Genomic DNA, 15,000 nt, shown 5'->3' on the forward strand with positions numbered 1-15,000 from the left:
ACTGGTAAATGTGTCGCACCTTTAAATGCTCTTGGCCGATTTGATTTAACGATCACGAAAAGTTTCACTCGATGTGTCCCTGCGGCATCAGCACAGGTGAGCATAGTCACATGGTCTTTATCTATCTATAATTCCAGCAATGTGTGTGTGTGTGTGTGTGTGTGTGTGTGTGTGTGTGTGTGTGTGTGTGTGTGTGTGTGTGTGTGTGTGTGTGTGTGTGTGTGTGTGCGCGCGTCTGTGTGTCTGTGACCGCTGTTTCTCGACAACCACTGGTCCGATCTAATTGAAACTTGCCAGCTATATTGCTGGGGACCTGAGTATGTGCCTTTTCAAGGTTTGATATTAATTGGACAGGTGCTTCCCAAGTTATGGCCATTTATTTAACAAACCAATGACAGAACACGTTGCTGTGTAGGCGTGGCCGATGCGCCATTTGGTTACCAATGATAGGACATGTTGCTGCGTAGGCGTGGCCGTTGCGGAAGAGATCCTCAGCCGCGTTCCCCATTACGGGTTACAACATATGGACTTCCGGAAAGTGATGACTTACTGTATTCTAATAATTTCTCAACTTCTTTTGCGCATTTATAGATAAACACAATGCCCCGATCCAGTCATCGTTTACGAGAGCGAAGGAATGGCCTGTGTGTTTGTTTGAAAGTTTTTTTTTTCTCTTCTCTTCTCTTTGTGTTTTTCCTTGCGATGACATTGCGAAAAGGCAAAATACGTTGGCACTAATTGAATAATTGGCCATTAAAACGAAATTGCGAATAATCGTGCGAACTTCTGGACAGTGAGGACTTAACTTCCGGACTTCCGGATAGTGACGACTTACTGTATTCTTTCTCGATTTTTTTTTCTCGATTTCTCGACTTACTGTATTCTTTCTTTCTCGATTTTTTTTTTCTCGATTTCTCGACTTACTGTATTCTTTCTTTCTCGATTTCTGTACTTTCTCGATTTTCTCGATATTCTCGATAAATTATAGAGAGATAAACACAATGTCCCAATTCAGTCGTCATTTACGACAGCGAAGGAACGAAGCTGCGCGTCATGCACGCGCAATGGAATCTGATTCCCCATTACGGGTTACATCGTACGGACTTCCGGATCGTGATGACTTACTGTATTCTAATAATTTCTCGATTTCTGATGCGCATTTATAGATAAACACAATGCCCTAATGCGGTCGTCGTTTACGAGAGCGAAGGAACGGCCTGTGTAGTTGTTTGAAAGTTTTTTTTTTTTTTGCACATATGGCCACGCACGCACGTACGGGCACGCAAGAGCGAAGGAACGGCCTGTGTGTTTGTTGTTTCCAGCACGCGGTTTGAAAGTTTTTTTTTATTTGAGGTTTGCACTTACGGCCACACACATACGGGCACGCAAGAGCGAAGGAACGGCCTGTGTGGTTGTTTCTGGCACACGGTTTGAATTTTTTTTTTTTGCACGTACGGCCACGTACTAGTTTTGTTTAAATCCCGAAACACTTGTTTCGCCAGCACCAGCAAGTGTTGAGGAAGGCAAACAACACCAGAAAAGGCCCGTCTCACCATGTTGTATATTTGATCTGCTGACAATTCATGTTCTTCCACTAGTTTATTAATATAAAGAACTCCCAGTATTTTTCTGCTGCTTCATGGTCTGCCGATTTCTTCTCACCCAATAAATACATCCAGGCATCTTATTTCATGACAGAGTTTGAAGCAGGACATTATTGGAAATGTCATTATTGAAGCAGGACATTATTAGAAATTATTAGAAAGCAGGACATTATTAGCCAGTCATTAGAAAAGGCACAGGGTTCAGTTAGAGCCATTTCATTATCAAAAAAATTTGGCCTTTTTGATGAGCAGTGGTCTCGAGACAGTGATACCTTCGAAACATTTTAGTGAAAACGAATTGTACAATAAGCTATATAACTGCTCCAGTTTAGGTTTAATACGTAGAGTATATGTCACTTCTCCACTGACTTACACGTCTCCGAACTTGTGGAGAATTGCAGTAACTTTTCTTTTTGCGCCTTTATGTCATAGGTGGTAGAGCAGCCCACATTGTACTCGTTCATCAGCACGTTCCTATTTCCCCCCCTCCCCCCTTGCAAATGTCGACCTTCTCATGCAAAATCAAAACCACCTTCTTCTGTTTCTCAACTTTGCTTGTGCAAGGTTTATTTGATGCCATATAGATGCGGCGACATTTGACAATAGAAACAGAGTACTTCACAACTGAAAGTGATTAACTCCTTCCGGTCTTCAACTTTGCCTGTAGGTTTATTCAATGCCATAATGGGTGGATGCGACAATATTTCATTTTCTGATGATAAAAACGGAGTGCGATCACAAGCCTCGATTTTTGTTTCTACTGTATGTAAAAAATAAATAAATAAAAAATTCCATTTAAAGTGCGAGTTGGTAAGGTTCTGGATAATCTAGCTTTACCTGTATTACTGTAGTTGCATTCGGACGGTAGTTTTTGACTTTAAATAATCGCTAGAAAGGTCAACCTAACGTGTGATTTCATACAAGCATGTTGCACCTCCATGTCCATGCAGTTTCTCCTTTGTGGTGATGAGGAGCTCAAGATAGCTGCCGTGCAATGTATTAGCACTGTGATATCTCGCTGCCCTGCCCAGTATGCTCTCCCATTCCTGCAGGCTGACCTACCAGGTGAGGACACTCATCAGTCAGGAAGTAAGTCCTCAGCATTGAATGTTATCTGCATCGTGTTAAAATGTATGGCCATAAGGGTGTGTGTGTGTGTGTGTGTGTGTGTGTGTGTGTGTGTGTGTGTGTGTGTGTGTGTGTGTGTGTGTGCGTGCGTGCGTGCGTGCGCGCGCTCGTTCAGTCGATTGAAGGTTGAAGGACAACGACACAACCAAACATTATAGACGGTGCTATCCCAGTAGTTTATCAAAAATTAGCACACTGACAGTACCCTGATGTTGACCGTGTGAGCTTCACTTTTGATTTGGTCAGCACAATCACCTCGTCTTTGCAAAAGGACACCTTGGAATCTTCACCATGTACCAGTAACCAGTGTTATGATCAGTTTGGTCACCCACCTTATTGTCCCACCTGATGGACGGTGCACTGTTTAGCGTTTATCGCAACACCCTGCCTGCAGCACACCAGGCAAATGGTTTATAGTCATATCTCGAATCAAACACAAATATGATGGTTCAAAGGCAGGTCCACGACATCTGAACTATCCTGCTAACCCTCTCTGAAGTGCTAGTTGTTGCTTCTCTGGAAACACTATTTGTTGTAAAATGGTGTATTATTGAACTGATTTACCTCTTTTTCTGCAGAATTTCTTTTTGACGCCCTATTCACAACCAATGAGCTGCTCATTTGGTCCATTTACTGCTGCCTGTCGACATTTAAGGAAGAACATTTGTTCTACACACGTTGTCATACGATCTATGGTAATGGCGTTGTACATGGTATAATCAGACATCTTTTTTTTGTTTGTTTTTTTGTATACGAAGTCGAGGCTCATGTAAGAGCTAACACACATGAACATTTAACAAGGCAGGAGACGAGAGGGGTGGGAAAGGAAGCACAAAATATTAGGGAACAAACACAACATGATATCTATGGAAGGGAGAGGAATGGGGTAGGGTACACAGGGTAAACAAGATGGTACTACGGGGACTTTCAGGAAGGAAAATGGAATTTGAAGGAGGTGGGTTTGGGGTAGATTAACAACAGGGTTAGTAAAGATCAAGATTTTGGATGGGGGAAGATATGAGATGGTGGTGAACAGCTGTTTTGGAGGTCTGAAGGGAAGAGTGGGATTGAAGAGAGTGTGGGAGCTTGTTCTAGAGGTGGGAAAAACGAGGAATGAAAGAGTGAAGGTGAGCAGTGAATCTTGATTTTGGCAGTTTCACAAGAAACAGTTGGTGGACCTTGAGCACCCTGAGCATGTATAGGGGGGGACAGATCATAGACAGAGCAGGGGGAGGGGGGGCAAGGCTGGAGAGGAGACAGTGGAAGACTTTTCAGGATCTCATACCTCATTATTCTCAGACTTGCCCTTAATCTGGAAAGTTATCAGAATTTATCCCTTGTCCCAAAAGACATTCATCATAGATTAGATAATGCAAACCTGCAAGTGTAATAATTAACACCTGACACAAAACAATATTGATCAATTTACTGGCACGTGGGCACTTTGACCGATAATTATAGCAAACTATAAACTGGTTCCCTATGGGAGCATCAAGGTGGGTGGGAGGAGGGAGGAGGGCACCTTTATTACTTACGTCACAGAAGGTGGACGGAGGTTGTGGTTTCATCCCTTCCTGTTTGTTTGTTTGGCCGTCTGTGAGCAGGATATCTCAAAATCTTATGGACAAATTCGGACTAAATTTGGGAGTTTGGGTGTTGACAAGGACGAATCAATTCAATTTTGGTGAAGATCCGGATACGGACATGATAATTTTTTAATTTTGCAAATGATTCTTTACCATTGAGAGAGAGAGAGGAGGAGATTGGGACCATACTCTGTGCAGAGCGTTGGTGCTGCTTAAGCAGTCTCCTTGGCTATTGGGCACAATCCTGGACGGGTCGTCACTCCGACACCACCATTGAGAGATAGGACTGAAAATGATATATAGCACGATATTTCAAAAGGTTGTGGACGGATTATGACAAAACCTGGTAAAAGAGTTGGTTAGGTGACAAGAACAAGCTGATTAGATTTTGGTTCAGGTCCAGGTGCAGATCCAGCCAATCAGCGGGATACAAAACGTCAACTGTTCAGACTTGTGGAGGTATGTGCTCCGTGAGTGTCATTCTAGATTTGTGTTGTAGCGTATTACGGTATCTTTTTTAATGTATTATGGTCTGTATTATGGTCTTCCACCCCACGGGGTCTAAGCACCGCTCGCGTTCTCTCTTTTCTTGTGTACAATTCATTTGAACATCGATTTCTCCATTATTCGTGAACAGAATTCAATGAAAATTGACAGGCATATACTAGACACATATGTGCAGGCATTAACTGAGCCCAAAGTGAGATTGCGGCCCTTTGGGCCATTTTCTTAAAATTGGTATTTCTTAGTTATTAGTGAACGGAATCGAACCAACCTTGACAGGTATATTCTAGAGATCATTCCCCAGGCATTAACTGAGCCCAAAGTGTGATTCGGCCCTATGGGCCGAGAAACGGCCCTCTTGGTCCATTTTCTTAAGATTGGTATTTCTCGGTTATTCGTGAAAGAAACCGGACCAAAGTTGACAGGTATATTCTTGAGGTCACTCTGCAGGCATTAACTGAGCCCAAATTGAGATTATGGCCCTTTGGGCCGACAAACGGCCCTCAGCCCATTAAAAAATTTTTTTTGCTATTTTTCGGTTGTTCGAAAACGGAACCAAACCAAACTTGACAGATGTATTCTAGAGACCATCCCCCAGGCAATAACTGGGCCCAAAGTGCGATTCCGGCCCTTTCGGTCCATTTTCTTAAAATTGTTAAAATATATATTTTTAATGTGCTGGGTGATGCCCAACACAAAATTAAATCGCAAATGATGATATGAAACTAGCCTCACTCTTGTGAGGTGTTCTGGTTTCTTTTTCTGATGCGATGAAGATCTTCCCAAATTTCAAAACTATCTGTTGTCCATGCTATCGCTCACCTGAGAGTTGTACGAATGAACTCCACGGAGTATGTTCACAATTCGAACTTGTTACTCTTGGCATTTTAATAGAATTTGTGTTGTGATGTGTCATTTTGTGTTTTTGTCACGGCATGCGCAACACAAGCAATTTGCTTCTCGGGATTGACGCTGCCCTCTGTTAATGTTTTGTATTATTTAAAGAAGAAGGAAATATTAAAGAAGAAGGAAATTAATGAAGGAAATAAATGTTGATTGATTGATTCATTGATGTTGATGTGGATGGGATTATCAATTTTGACAAAAATCGTACATTAAAGCAACAAAAGCATGTTAAACACCACCAATTGTGAAACAAACAGGAAAGAGCAGAGTCAGCCCAGCCTCAGGCAACGTATAACTCATGATCCACAACCTTTGCTGTGATTACTCATTTTCATTATACCACAACGCAGATAAACAATTGCGCCATTTTAGAATGATTTTACAACTTCCGGGAGTTTGAATAAATTTTTGCGATGACGTCCAGTTTTGAAGTTATTCTGTCCAGTGGTGCAGGAGTGCATTAGCACGTATGATTATAATTGACCCATATTTATGATGTGTCTGGTTTTCTTATGATAATTCTCTACTTTCATGTAAAAGTAAATACACCAGTTGGGGTTGGCCATCCCAGCTTGGTAGAACATTCCCCCCCATACCCCGAGGACAACCACCAATTTCAATGCATTTCATCTCACAAACAGACACTCATGGTTCAACACACCCCTCCCCCCCCCCCAACACATCTATGATGACTATAGTTTTCAATCTACAGTACTATGAAACAGATATGGCATACAGTATTTTAGAATGAGCTGGGACTTGTATTAGACTCTCACCTGGAGTGGTGCTGCACAATACACATTTACATTGACAATTTGCATCCCCCTCCCAAACCCTGCGAATATGATTTTTTTCTTTGTAAATATCTAAAACCTCCCCGGACACACCCCAACAACAATCACCAGGACACTCGCACACATACATACACACAAACGCCAAATTATATACACAGGCCACAGGGTGTTTCAAAAGTAACAGAGTACTCAACGAAATACAGGGTGTCCGAAAAGGGATATACCAAAAAGAACATTGAATAGTTTTATTGTTATTCAAGTTACAGTACTGACATAAATTTGATATTGTGTGTATGTCTGAACGTGCTCAAATGAACTCGATGAACGCTGTGTCACAGAAAGAGAAAAGTCAAATTGATCATTTTGAAATGCAGATCCTTCACTTTGAGCTTCTGTTTGTGCATGCATGGCACCATACCTGCTCAAACAGCAAGGCAAAAAACATTGTTTAATTCAATTTCCCCTCAAATTGTATTACAGATCATTTCGTTGGTGGGTGGGGGGTTCTTGGTGCCCTTGACTTGAACCTGGATACTCCCAGCACTTGTGCAAAATCAGTTGGAGGTTGGCCCAGCCGTTTTTGTCTCTTTTTTTTTTCTATGATTTTCAGAACTACACAAATATACATACAGATAATTTCCTTGAGGGGGATTTTGTAAGGGATGGGTAACTTAAAACATTGCCCAGATTCTGAAGTTCCTACACCCAAAATCTGGGGCCTCTAGGTGCAACAGTTTGGCCATGAAAGAAAAACACACAAAAAAATACACAAGCACTTAAAAATATTTATATAGATAGTTTGACATTGCTCTCTCCAATTAAAATGCATGCAAAATTAAAAATAAACATATTGATATTCTTCTCATCCTTTTTATAGTCGTTATCCTTTTATTGGCTTAGCCTGGTGTTAGCTTTTCTTTTTTTTTGTATACCTTGTCGAGGCTCGTGTGAGAGCTAACACACAACGCACAGCAAGGGGGGCATGAGACAAGAGGGGTGGGAGTGGGAAGGACAAAACAGTGGAGAACAGAGACATTAGGAGATCTGTGGAAGGGAGAGGGATGGGGCGGGAACATGGGGAATACAAGATGGACATTACAGGGACTTTCAGGAAGGAAAGCAGGGAATTTGAAGAAGGTGGGCTTGGGTGGATTATCGGGGGTAGAAAAGATCGAGGATTTGGATGGGGGATGATAAGAGGTGGTGGTGAACAGCTCTTTTGAAGGCCTGGAGGGAAGAATGGGATTGAATAGAGTGAGGGAGTTTATTCCAAAGGCAGAAAAAAAGAGGAATGAAAGAGTGAAGGTGAGTAGTGATTCGTGATTTTAGTAGTTTTACCAGAAGGGGGTTGCTGGCGGACCTTGAGCGCCCTGTGGAAATGTGATGGGGACAAATCGCAGAGAGAGCAGGGGAAGGGGGGGGGGCGAGGCCGGAGAGGCGACGGTAGAAGACAGAAAGACCACCGACCAGCCTGCGGTGAGAGAGTGAGAAGCCCAACGACTCAGCCTCATTGCGGGAGATGCCAATGATCCGAAATGCCTTGGTTTCCACAGCGTGAAACCAAGAAATGTTGGAGGCAGGAGCACCAGCCCAGAGGGGAGAGCAGTACTCTATCAGGCTGCGGACAAAAGCTTTGTAAGTGGTCAGGAGCTCAGGTGGGCTGAGGAAGGACTTTCCACGATGGAGGATTCCCAGTCGGCGACTGGCTTTGGAGGCGATGTTTGAAATGTGGCTTTCCCAGGAAAGGTCATGGCAGTGTTGTGTATTTACATAACCTGGTGTGTATTTACATAACCTGGTATTGGCTTAGCGGTTCGGGTGGTGGCTTGGGATCCTAGGTTCCTGAGTTCAAGCCCCGTTTCCCACTGAATTAACTCCAGGCGGTTGACTCAGCCTGTCATCCTTCCGAGGTCGGTGAAATGAGTACCAGTGGAGCAGCCAAAAGGCTGCACCCGAAGGGAAGGGGTTTTGACAGATTTATTAAATCTGGTATTGGTGTAGTGCAGGCATGATGGGCTGATTGGCCTCCTCCTGTGCATAATTTCCTTGTAATCCTTGTAATCCTTGTAATCCATCATAACCTGATATCTGTGCTTGTGCTATGATAGCAAAGTAATGGATTTGATGTGTTGTCAGAATCTTCAATGATACTAGCAGAATGTATTGAAATTTGAGCCATTTCCTTTGGATACAGTTTGTATGATGGTGACAGTGATGGAATAAAAGGAATTGCTCATCCAATCTTACTTAAGAATAATTTTCTACTTTCATAGTCTAACTCATAGAGGATATGGCTGACACCAAGATTGTTTACTCAACGCCCAAACTCAACTGACTCATGAATGACTGAAATTTTTGTTTGTTATTTTCATTGTTTGACGCAGGAATGGAGGTTTTGCTTCAAAGCATGTGCCATCTGCTTAAAATGACCAACATTGAGGCTCAGAGAGAAGGCTTTTGCCTGCTTTGGGAAATATTACACAGGCACGTTATAAGCTAGAGAATGGCACCATGCTTGGCTCATTCCAGTGCTTTTTTGTTTTGAAGCCTCAATGCTCAGTAATACTGTACGTCATGAGTTATTGTTTTGTGTCCCTGCTCCTTCCATCTTCCATGACTCCATGCTAGACAACCAGCAGGCCTGCAGCTGTTTCCTAGTTGTACATTATACTATATGGCTATCAATGTGCTCAAGGCTGGGGTAGGAGTCCAAACACTTGATGTTTCCAGCCAGGCTGTACGGGCAGTATCTGCATTCCTTCGGTGAGTAGAGGATGATTATGAACGATGGATGCTACATGGAAAAAGAAAAGTCAAATTTATCATTCTGAAATGCAGATCTTTCGCTTTAAGCTTCCGTTTGTGCATGAGTGGAAACATACGTATCTGCCCAAAGAACAAGGGGTGGGGTGGGGGGGACGGAGTTCAACTAAATATTTCCTCAAGTTGTTTAACAAAGATTTGAAAAATCCTTCCCTCTCCCCATCTGGTGCCCATGAAGACAGTAATTTGGACTGTGAAGGTTGTGTATATGAATTTTCAATATTAAAACATTTTAATATTTTACATGTATGGTATATTATTTTATTTCTTTTTTTTCTCTTGGGTCTTGGTGGGCATTTCTTTTATACAGATTTAATGATTTGAAGTGTAAATTGAACAAAGGTTGCTCTGTCTTTGCTTGTGGGACAGGAAGGACCACACTGTGATTCCTTTACCTTATTCAGAACTGATCAGCTTGCTTGAAAGTCTTGCACAAGCCATGCCAAAGTCATCTTACCCTCATGCTTCACGCAGGAAGGTGAGTGTTTTCTGGTGTTTGCCTCAATGGACTTTGCTTTTTTGGAAATCTTATACAGTGATGTTAGGATTCGGCCCACCTGATGGCTGCACTTATGAAAGTCTTGATCCCAATCCTGTGGAAACCAGCTTCTCTCAGGAGAATTACTTTGTCACAATAGTGTTGCCACAAAAACTGAACTGACTAAAGAATGATCTTCATGTAGGGGGTTATTATTTTCTGGCTACCCTACCCAGTGTCTACAGGTTGACCACTTATGACTGACTTGTGCCCTTGGAGGTTAAATTGAGATGAACATCAAATTGCAGACTATCATATACAGTTATGAGACAAAGTTTGTGAACCCTTTAGAATTTTCTGTATTTCTGCATAAATTTGACATGAAATGTGATCAGATCTTCATCTAAGTCCTCATCTATGTAAAAAAGAGCTCGGTCTCGGCGTGCATGCGTCCGTCCTTCCTTCCTTCCCTCCATCTGTCCGTCCAGCCGTGTGACTATATACGTCTATTATTGACATATTATTGGAATGTACCTTTTTACCCTTTAGACTGCTGAGACCCCTTAGACCTTTGAAAACCCTCTAAGACACTGAGGATTCTTAAGAAGCAGAAATCCCAAAAGACCCCTAAGACCCTTTAGACCACTTCGACCTTAACACCATTTTGAGTCCTTACACCCTTCAGACAGATTGGACACCTTTGACCCTTGACCACTTGGACCTTCTTATATCACAAATGAAATTTCAAATAAAACAATATCAGCAATATTTCAAATAAATTTATAGAAAAGAAATGTTTGTATTATGATTGGTGTAAATCATGCCAACACAGCAAATCTGTGACGTCAATCTCTGCAACGACATAGGGAGAGGTGAGCATAGCAAGCCGAACAATGCTTGTCTATCTATAAATAGAGCTCGGTCTCGGCATGCGTCCATCTGTCCTTCCCTCCGTCCCTCCATCCCTCTGTCTGTACAGCCATGTGACTGTGTGTCTATGATTTACGTACTATTGGAATGTACCTTTCGACCCTGTAGAGTGCTGAGACCCCTTAGACCTTTGAAGACCCTCGAAAAACCCTGAGGACCCTGAATATGCAAAAGACCCCAAAGACCCAAAAATGTGACTTCAGGTCCTGAACCTCACCCCCCCCCCAACACCTACACACAATCCCATGTCCTTAACCCCCCTCCCACCACACCCAAACTCTGTGCTCCCCTTCCCCTTTCTTCAAATCCTCAAACCCCTCAATCCCAACTTTGTCTTCTCTCTGTTCTCTCTCCCCCAAGCCAACTCTGTCACCCCCTCCCCCTTTCTTCTTCAAGTCCTCAACTGCCCCAAACCCCAATTGCTCAATTTCCTTTCCAACCCCAAGTCCATCCCCCCCACCCCTTCCCAACATCTCAATCTCCCTCTTCCCACTCCATGCACCCTCACCCCCAACTCTCTGTCCTCCCCTTACCATTTCTTCCTGTTCTTAACAATGTTACATAAGTCTACACAGGGAACTTTTGCACATGAGAAGGCCATTCAGCCTATCATGACTGCGTTGTTCCTGTTCCGTTTGTGAAGAACAATGTAAAAAGTAAACTAGAACTACATTGTGGATGACACACCATCGCATATTCCCGCGCGCACTGCTTTGTCCCATTAACGCTAGGTGAAATTTTATCTTGCCAAATGGATTGACTATTCTTTTCTATTTGATGTACTTTGTGACCAAAGACTTACTACGTTTACTAAATCAGAAGTCATTGCAAGCATGTCAACATTTCATGAAACATTAATTTAACACTGTCCAGCAATATAGAACTGTGCATCAATTTAATCATAGGAATGAACTGTGTATAATATTAATTATAATTATTCATAATCAGTTAGATAAATACAGTAAAACCTGTGACTGTTTGTCACTCATGGGGCCACATAAGTAAGTTCTTTGTAAAAGAATTTACCATGTACAATGGTAAATACACTTCGCCTGGTGTTGGCGTAGTGGTTAGGGCAGCGGCTTGGGATCCAAAAGGTCCTGAGTTCAAGCCCCGTTGGGCCACTGAATTAATACACCAAGGGGTTGACTCAGCCTGTCATCCTTCCGAGGTCGGCGAAATGAGTACCAGTATAATGGGCCAGTGTATACCCCGGTTAAAATAGGTGTACCATATCCCTGTGTCGTAAGAGGCGACCAGGGTTGCGTCAAGAAGGGCATCCGGCATAAAACATGTGCCAAATCACTATGAGGATCATACGGATGATCCGCTGTGGCGACCCCGAAAGGGAGCAGCCGAAAGAAGAAGAAGAAGAATGGTAAATACACTTAAAAAAACATCAGCCCCCCTGACCTCACCCCCTCTGGCCCGGCTCCTACGTTTCATATCAAAAATCCGACAGTGTTTTGCACTTCCCCATACATATATCTACTATGTCCCAAAGTTTCAAGTTCCTATTTCAAACGGTGTAGGAGGAGTTACAGGGTAAGACAGACGGACGTACAGACGGATGGCGGAGACAATCACAATATTCCCGCTTTTCTTTGAAAGCACGGGAATAATAAAGCTGGAACGTTAAATTCACACTCACTTTTCCCTTTCTTCCCTTATCCTCAATATAATTCACAGACCAGTGTTTGTGTGTTTGTTTGTAGTGCTACTCCTCCTACAGTTGTTGGCTGATTCAATACAGACTTGCTCCACACGATCAGCATGATCCCAATTAATGTGTATGGGTGTTTTTATCTTTGCCGGTGGTCCTGGCGGGAAGGGGAGGGATGCAAATTCTCTATGTAAATATGTATCATGTTGCGCCGCTTCCAGGTGAGGGAGGGTATTACAAGTCTCTGTGGTGTCGTGGTAGAGGTGCTCCAAGGCAGACACGAGCGGGGGAACAGTTCAACCCTGCTTTATTGCACGAGCGAGAGCGTGAGCGTACGTTGCCCGTAACTCCCCTTTATTACGTACTCGATGCACTCTACAAGCCACACGACCTCCAGACTCCCAGGCCACAACGGCTACAGCAACTACGACGACGCCTTAGGCGGCGCGCACTCCTATATCCCGTGCAAGCACGTGATCACTCTAAACCACTCCTCCACCACGCTCCCCACATCATGCCCTGCCCCCGCAGGCCCGCTACACCACAGTCTCCACCATTTACAGTACAGTATTCCTGTCCCCACGTTTTCCAGTTCAGTGAGGTGTTCTGAATTATAAGCAGTAGGTATGTTTTTGCTTCATGCACATAACTTCATGGGTTATTTGGTATTTTTTTGCCCACACAGAGCTGTCAGTTGCCTATACACCACCCAAATAAAGGTAAGGGTCAGAAGAACGTGTTGCATGCTTGGAACAAGATCGCCCATAGGGTGGGTACTCTGCGAGTAATGGATAAAGAGAACCTGGTTAAATAAATAACACATGAAATAAATGTACTTTTTCATTTATTTATTGAGCAAAATTATCCAACATTCAATTGTTTTTTTGGAAAAAGTATGTGAACCTCTCGGCTAATCGTCTCAATTAAGGGGATAATTACACTCAGGTGTTTCAATCAATACAATGACAATCGGGAGTGAGTTTGCGTGGCGCTGCCATAAATGAAAAAGAAAAATAGGACCACTGACTTGTAGCGTATCTGCTTAATATTGCAATTCAAATTTGGTAGCATTCTGACTGGTGAGTGTGGAGAAGAAGATTTTTGAAGGAATTTACGCAATTTTCCAAAAAATTGACTGTCAGCCATTTTGACACACTTCCAGTCACGTGATCAGCATAGTCTCCACAATTTAACATCCCTGCCCTGGCCTAATGTTGTAACTCAAATTTGGTAGCATTTTGACTGCCGCGTCTGGAGAAGAAGATATTTGAAGAAATTTATGTGACAGCCATTTTGACACACTTCTGGTCACGTCATCGGCATGGCCTCCATAATTTAACATCGGGACCCTGTCCTAATGTTGCAACCCCAATTTAGGGGTTAGGGCACTCACAGGCACCGACTTCGTACATCACAAAGAAACAACATCACTAATATATAAACAGTACATTCGGTCAGTCATTAACTATACCAACTTATCTTGGGCCTCCAGCCTATCAAACACACATCTCAGCACCCTACAGACCATACAAACACAAAGCCCTTCTCATCATCACAGGTTGCATATTAACAACACCCATCAAGCACCTACACACAGAAGTAAAAATGCTAAAAATCAAAGACCAATTGAACATGAGGTGCACAGTTCCTTGCAACGGCAAGTGCCAACCCTAATCATCATTGCCACTACATGTACAATCACTCACAGGCCCCTTGACACATTAAAGCAACACCACAAAGACACTACAATGCCATCCTCCAAAACATCCCCACAATGAACGACGGAAACGACAAAAAACACATTCACACCCACATCACCATAAGTGCAATCAATAAACTCGGCACAAACAGTATCCTGGGCAGTAAACCCCCACCCATCCATGACACAGACCAACTACTCTCCAGGTCTGATCATGTTCACCTTGAACGCCTCTGCTGTTGACACCACCCACAGCTCTTACACTACAAACACAGCCTCAATGACACCACTGACAATATCTGCAACCTCTGCCAGGTTGCGCCACACACAACAAAACACATTGTAGAACACTGCATGGTCCTGGCTCCACTTAGACAACATCATAGATGTGAGGGATATCTGGGTCAGTTCTGGGAGATCGATTAGCTTATCTCCATGCCCACGGGCCTGTTGGAGCAGACCTGACTGGGCAACACAACAACACCAGCAACAACAACACCAGAATTTTCTTCATTTTGCATTCAATGCCATCTTGAGAACTTGGCATCTCAACGTCAAGGAATCCATCCTTTTTCAGAAACAGCTGGGGAGATGACAGAAGGATTTGTCAACTGGACTTCATTTTTAAAGCATGTCATTTCTTTTTAACTGTGAGTGAGTTTTATTTTTGTCTTGGTGTAAACACAATTTAATAAATAGCATAATAAAAGAAGACAGAGAGACTTCTGACCAATCTATGATGGCGGTGATAAACCCATAGACGCAGCTTCAGCACGAGAGAGTCCATTGGTCTTGAAGGCCATGGTTTTCATGGGGTCAAGCTGAGATAGATGTGAGGAAGGGGATCCAGCCCAGAGTGGAGAGCAGTACCCAATCAATCTGTTG

The 15,000-nt window shown here is 43.0% G+C and overlaps 1 protein-coding gene across 7 annotated transcripts in view; it reads left to right on the plus strand.

The window, feature by feature from the left end:
- The window catches only part of MEI1 (meiotic double-stranded break formation protein 1), a 212,461-nt gene that overhangs the window by 66,452 nt on the left and 131,009 nt on the right, over window positions 1-15,000 (plus strand). For 5 of the 7 annotated variants that reach the window (XM_085892099.1, XM_085892094.1, XM_085892092.1 and 2 more), the window contains 6 exons: window positions 2,555-2,669; window positions 3,311-3,427; window positions 7,003-7,086; window positions 8,907-9,006; window positions 9,151-9,285; window positions 9,715-9,823. In XM_085892099.1, coding sequence (XP_085748225.1) covers window positions 2,555-2,669; window positions 3,311-3,427; window positions 7,003-7,086; window positions 8,907-9,006; window positions 9,151-9,285; window positions 9,715-9,823 — 660 coding nt within the window. The remainder of the gene's footprint in view (window positions 1-2,554; window positions 2,670-3,310; window positions 3,428-7,002; window positions 7,087-8,906; window positions 9,007-9,150; window positions 9,286-9,714; window positions 9,824-15,000) is intronic. The other 2 variants (XM_085892095.1, XM_085892098.1) reach the window with 1 other exon arrangement.

Source organism: Eptatretus burgeri, chromosome 8 (assembly GCF_056783735.1).
Source record: "Eptatretus burgeri isolate ZD-2024b chromosome 8, Ebu_testis_v1, whole genome shotgun sequence".
Classification (NCBI taxonomy): Eukaryota; Metazoa; Chordata; class Myxini; order Myxiniformes; family Myxinidae; genus Eptatretus; species Eptatretus burgeri.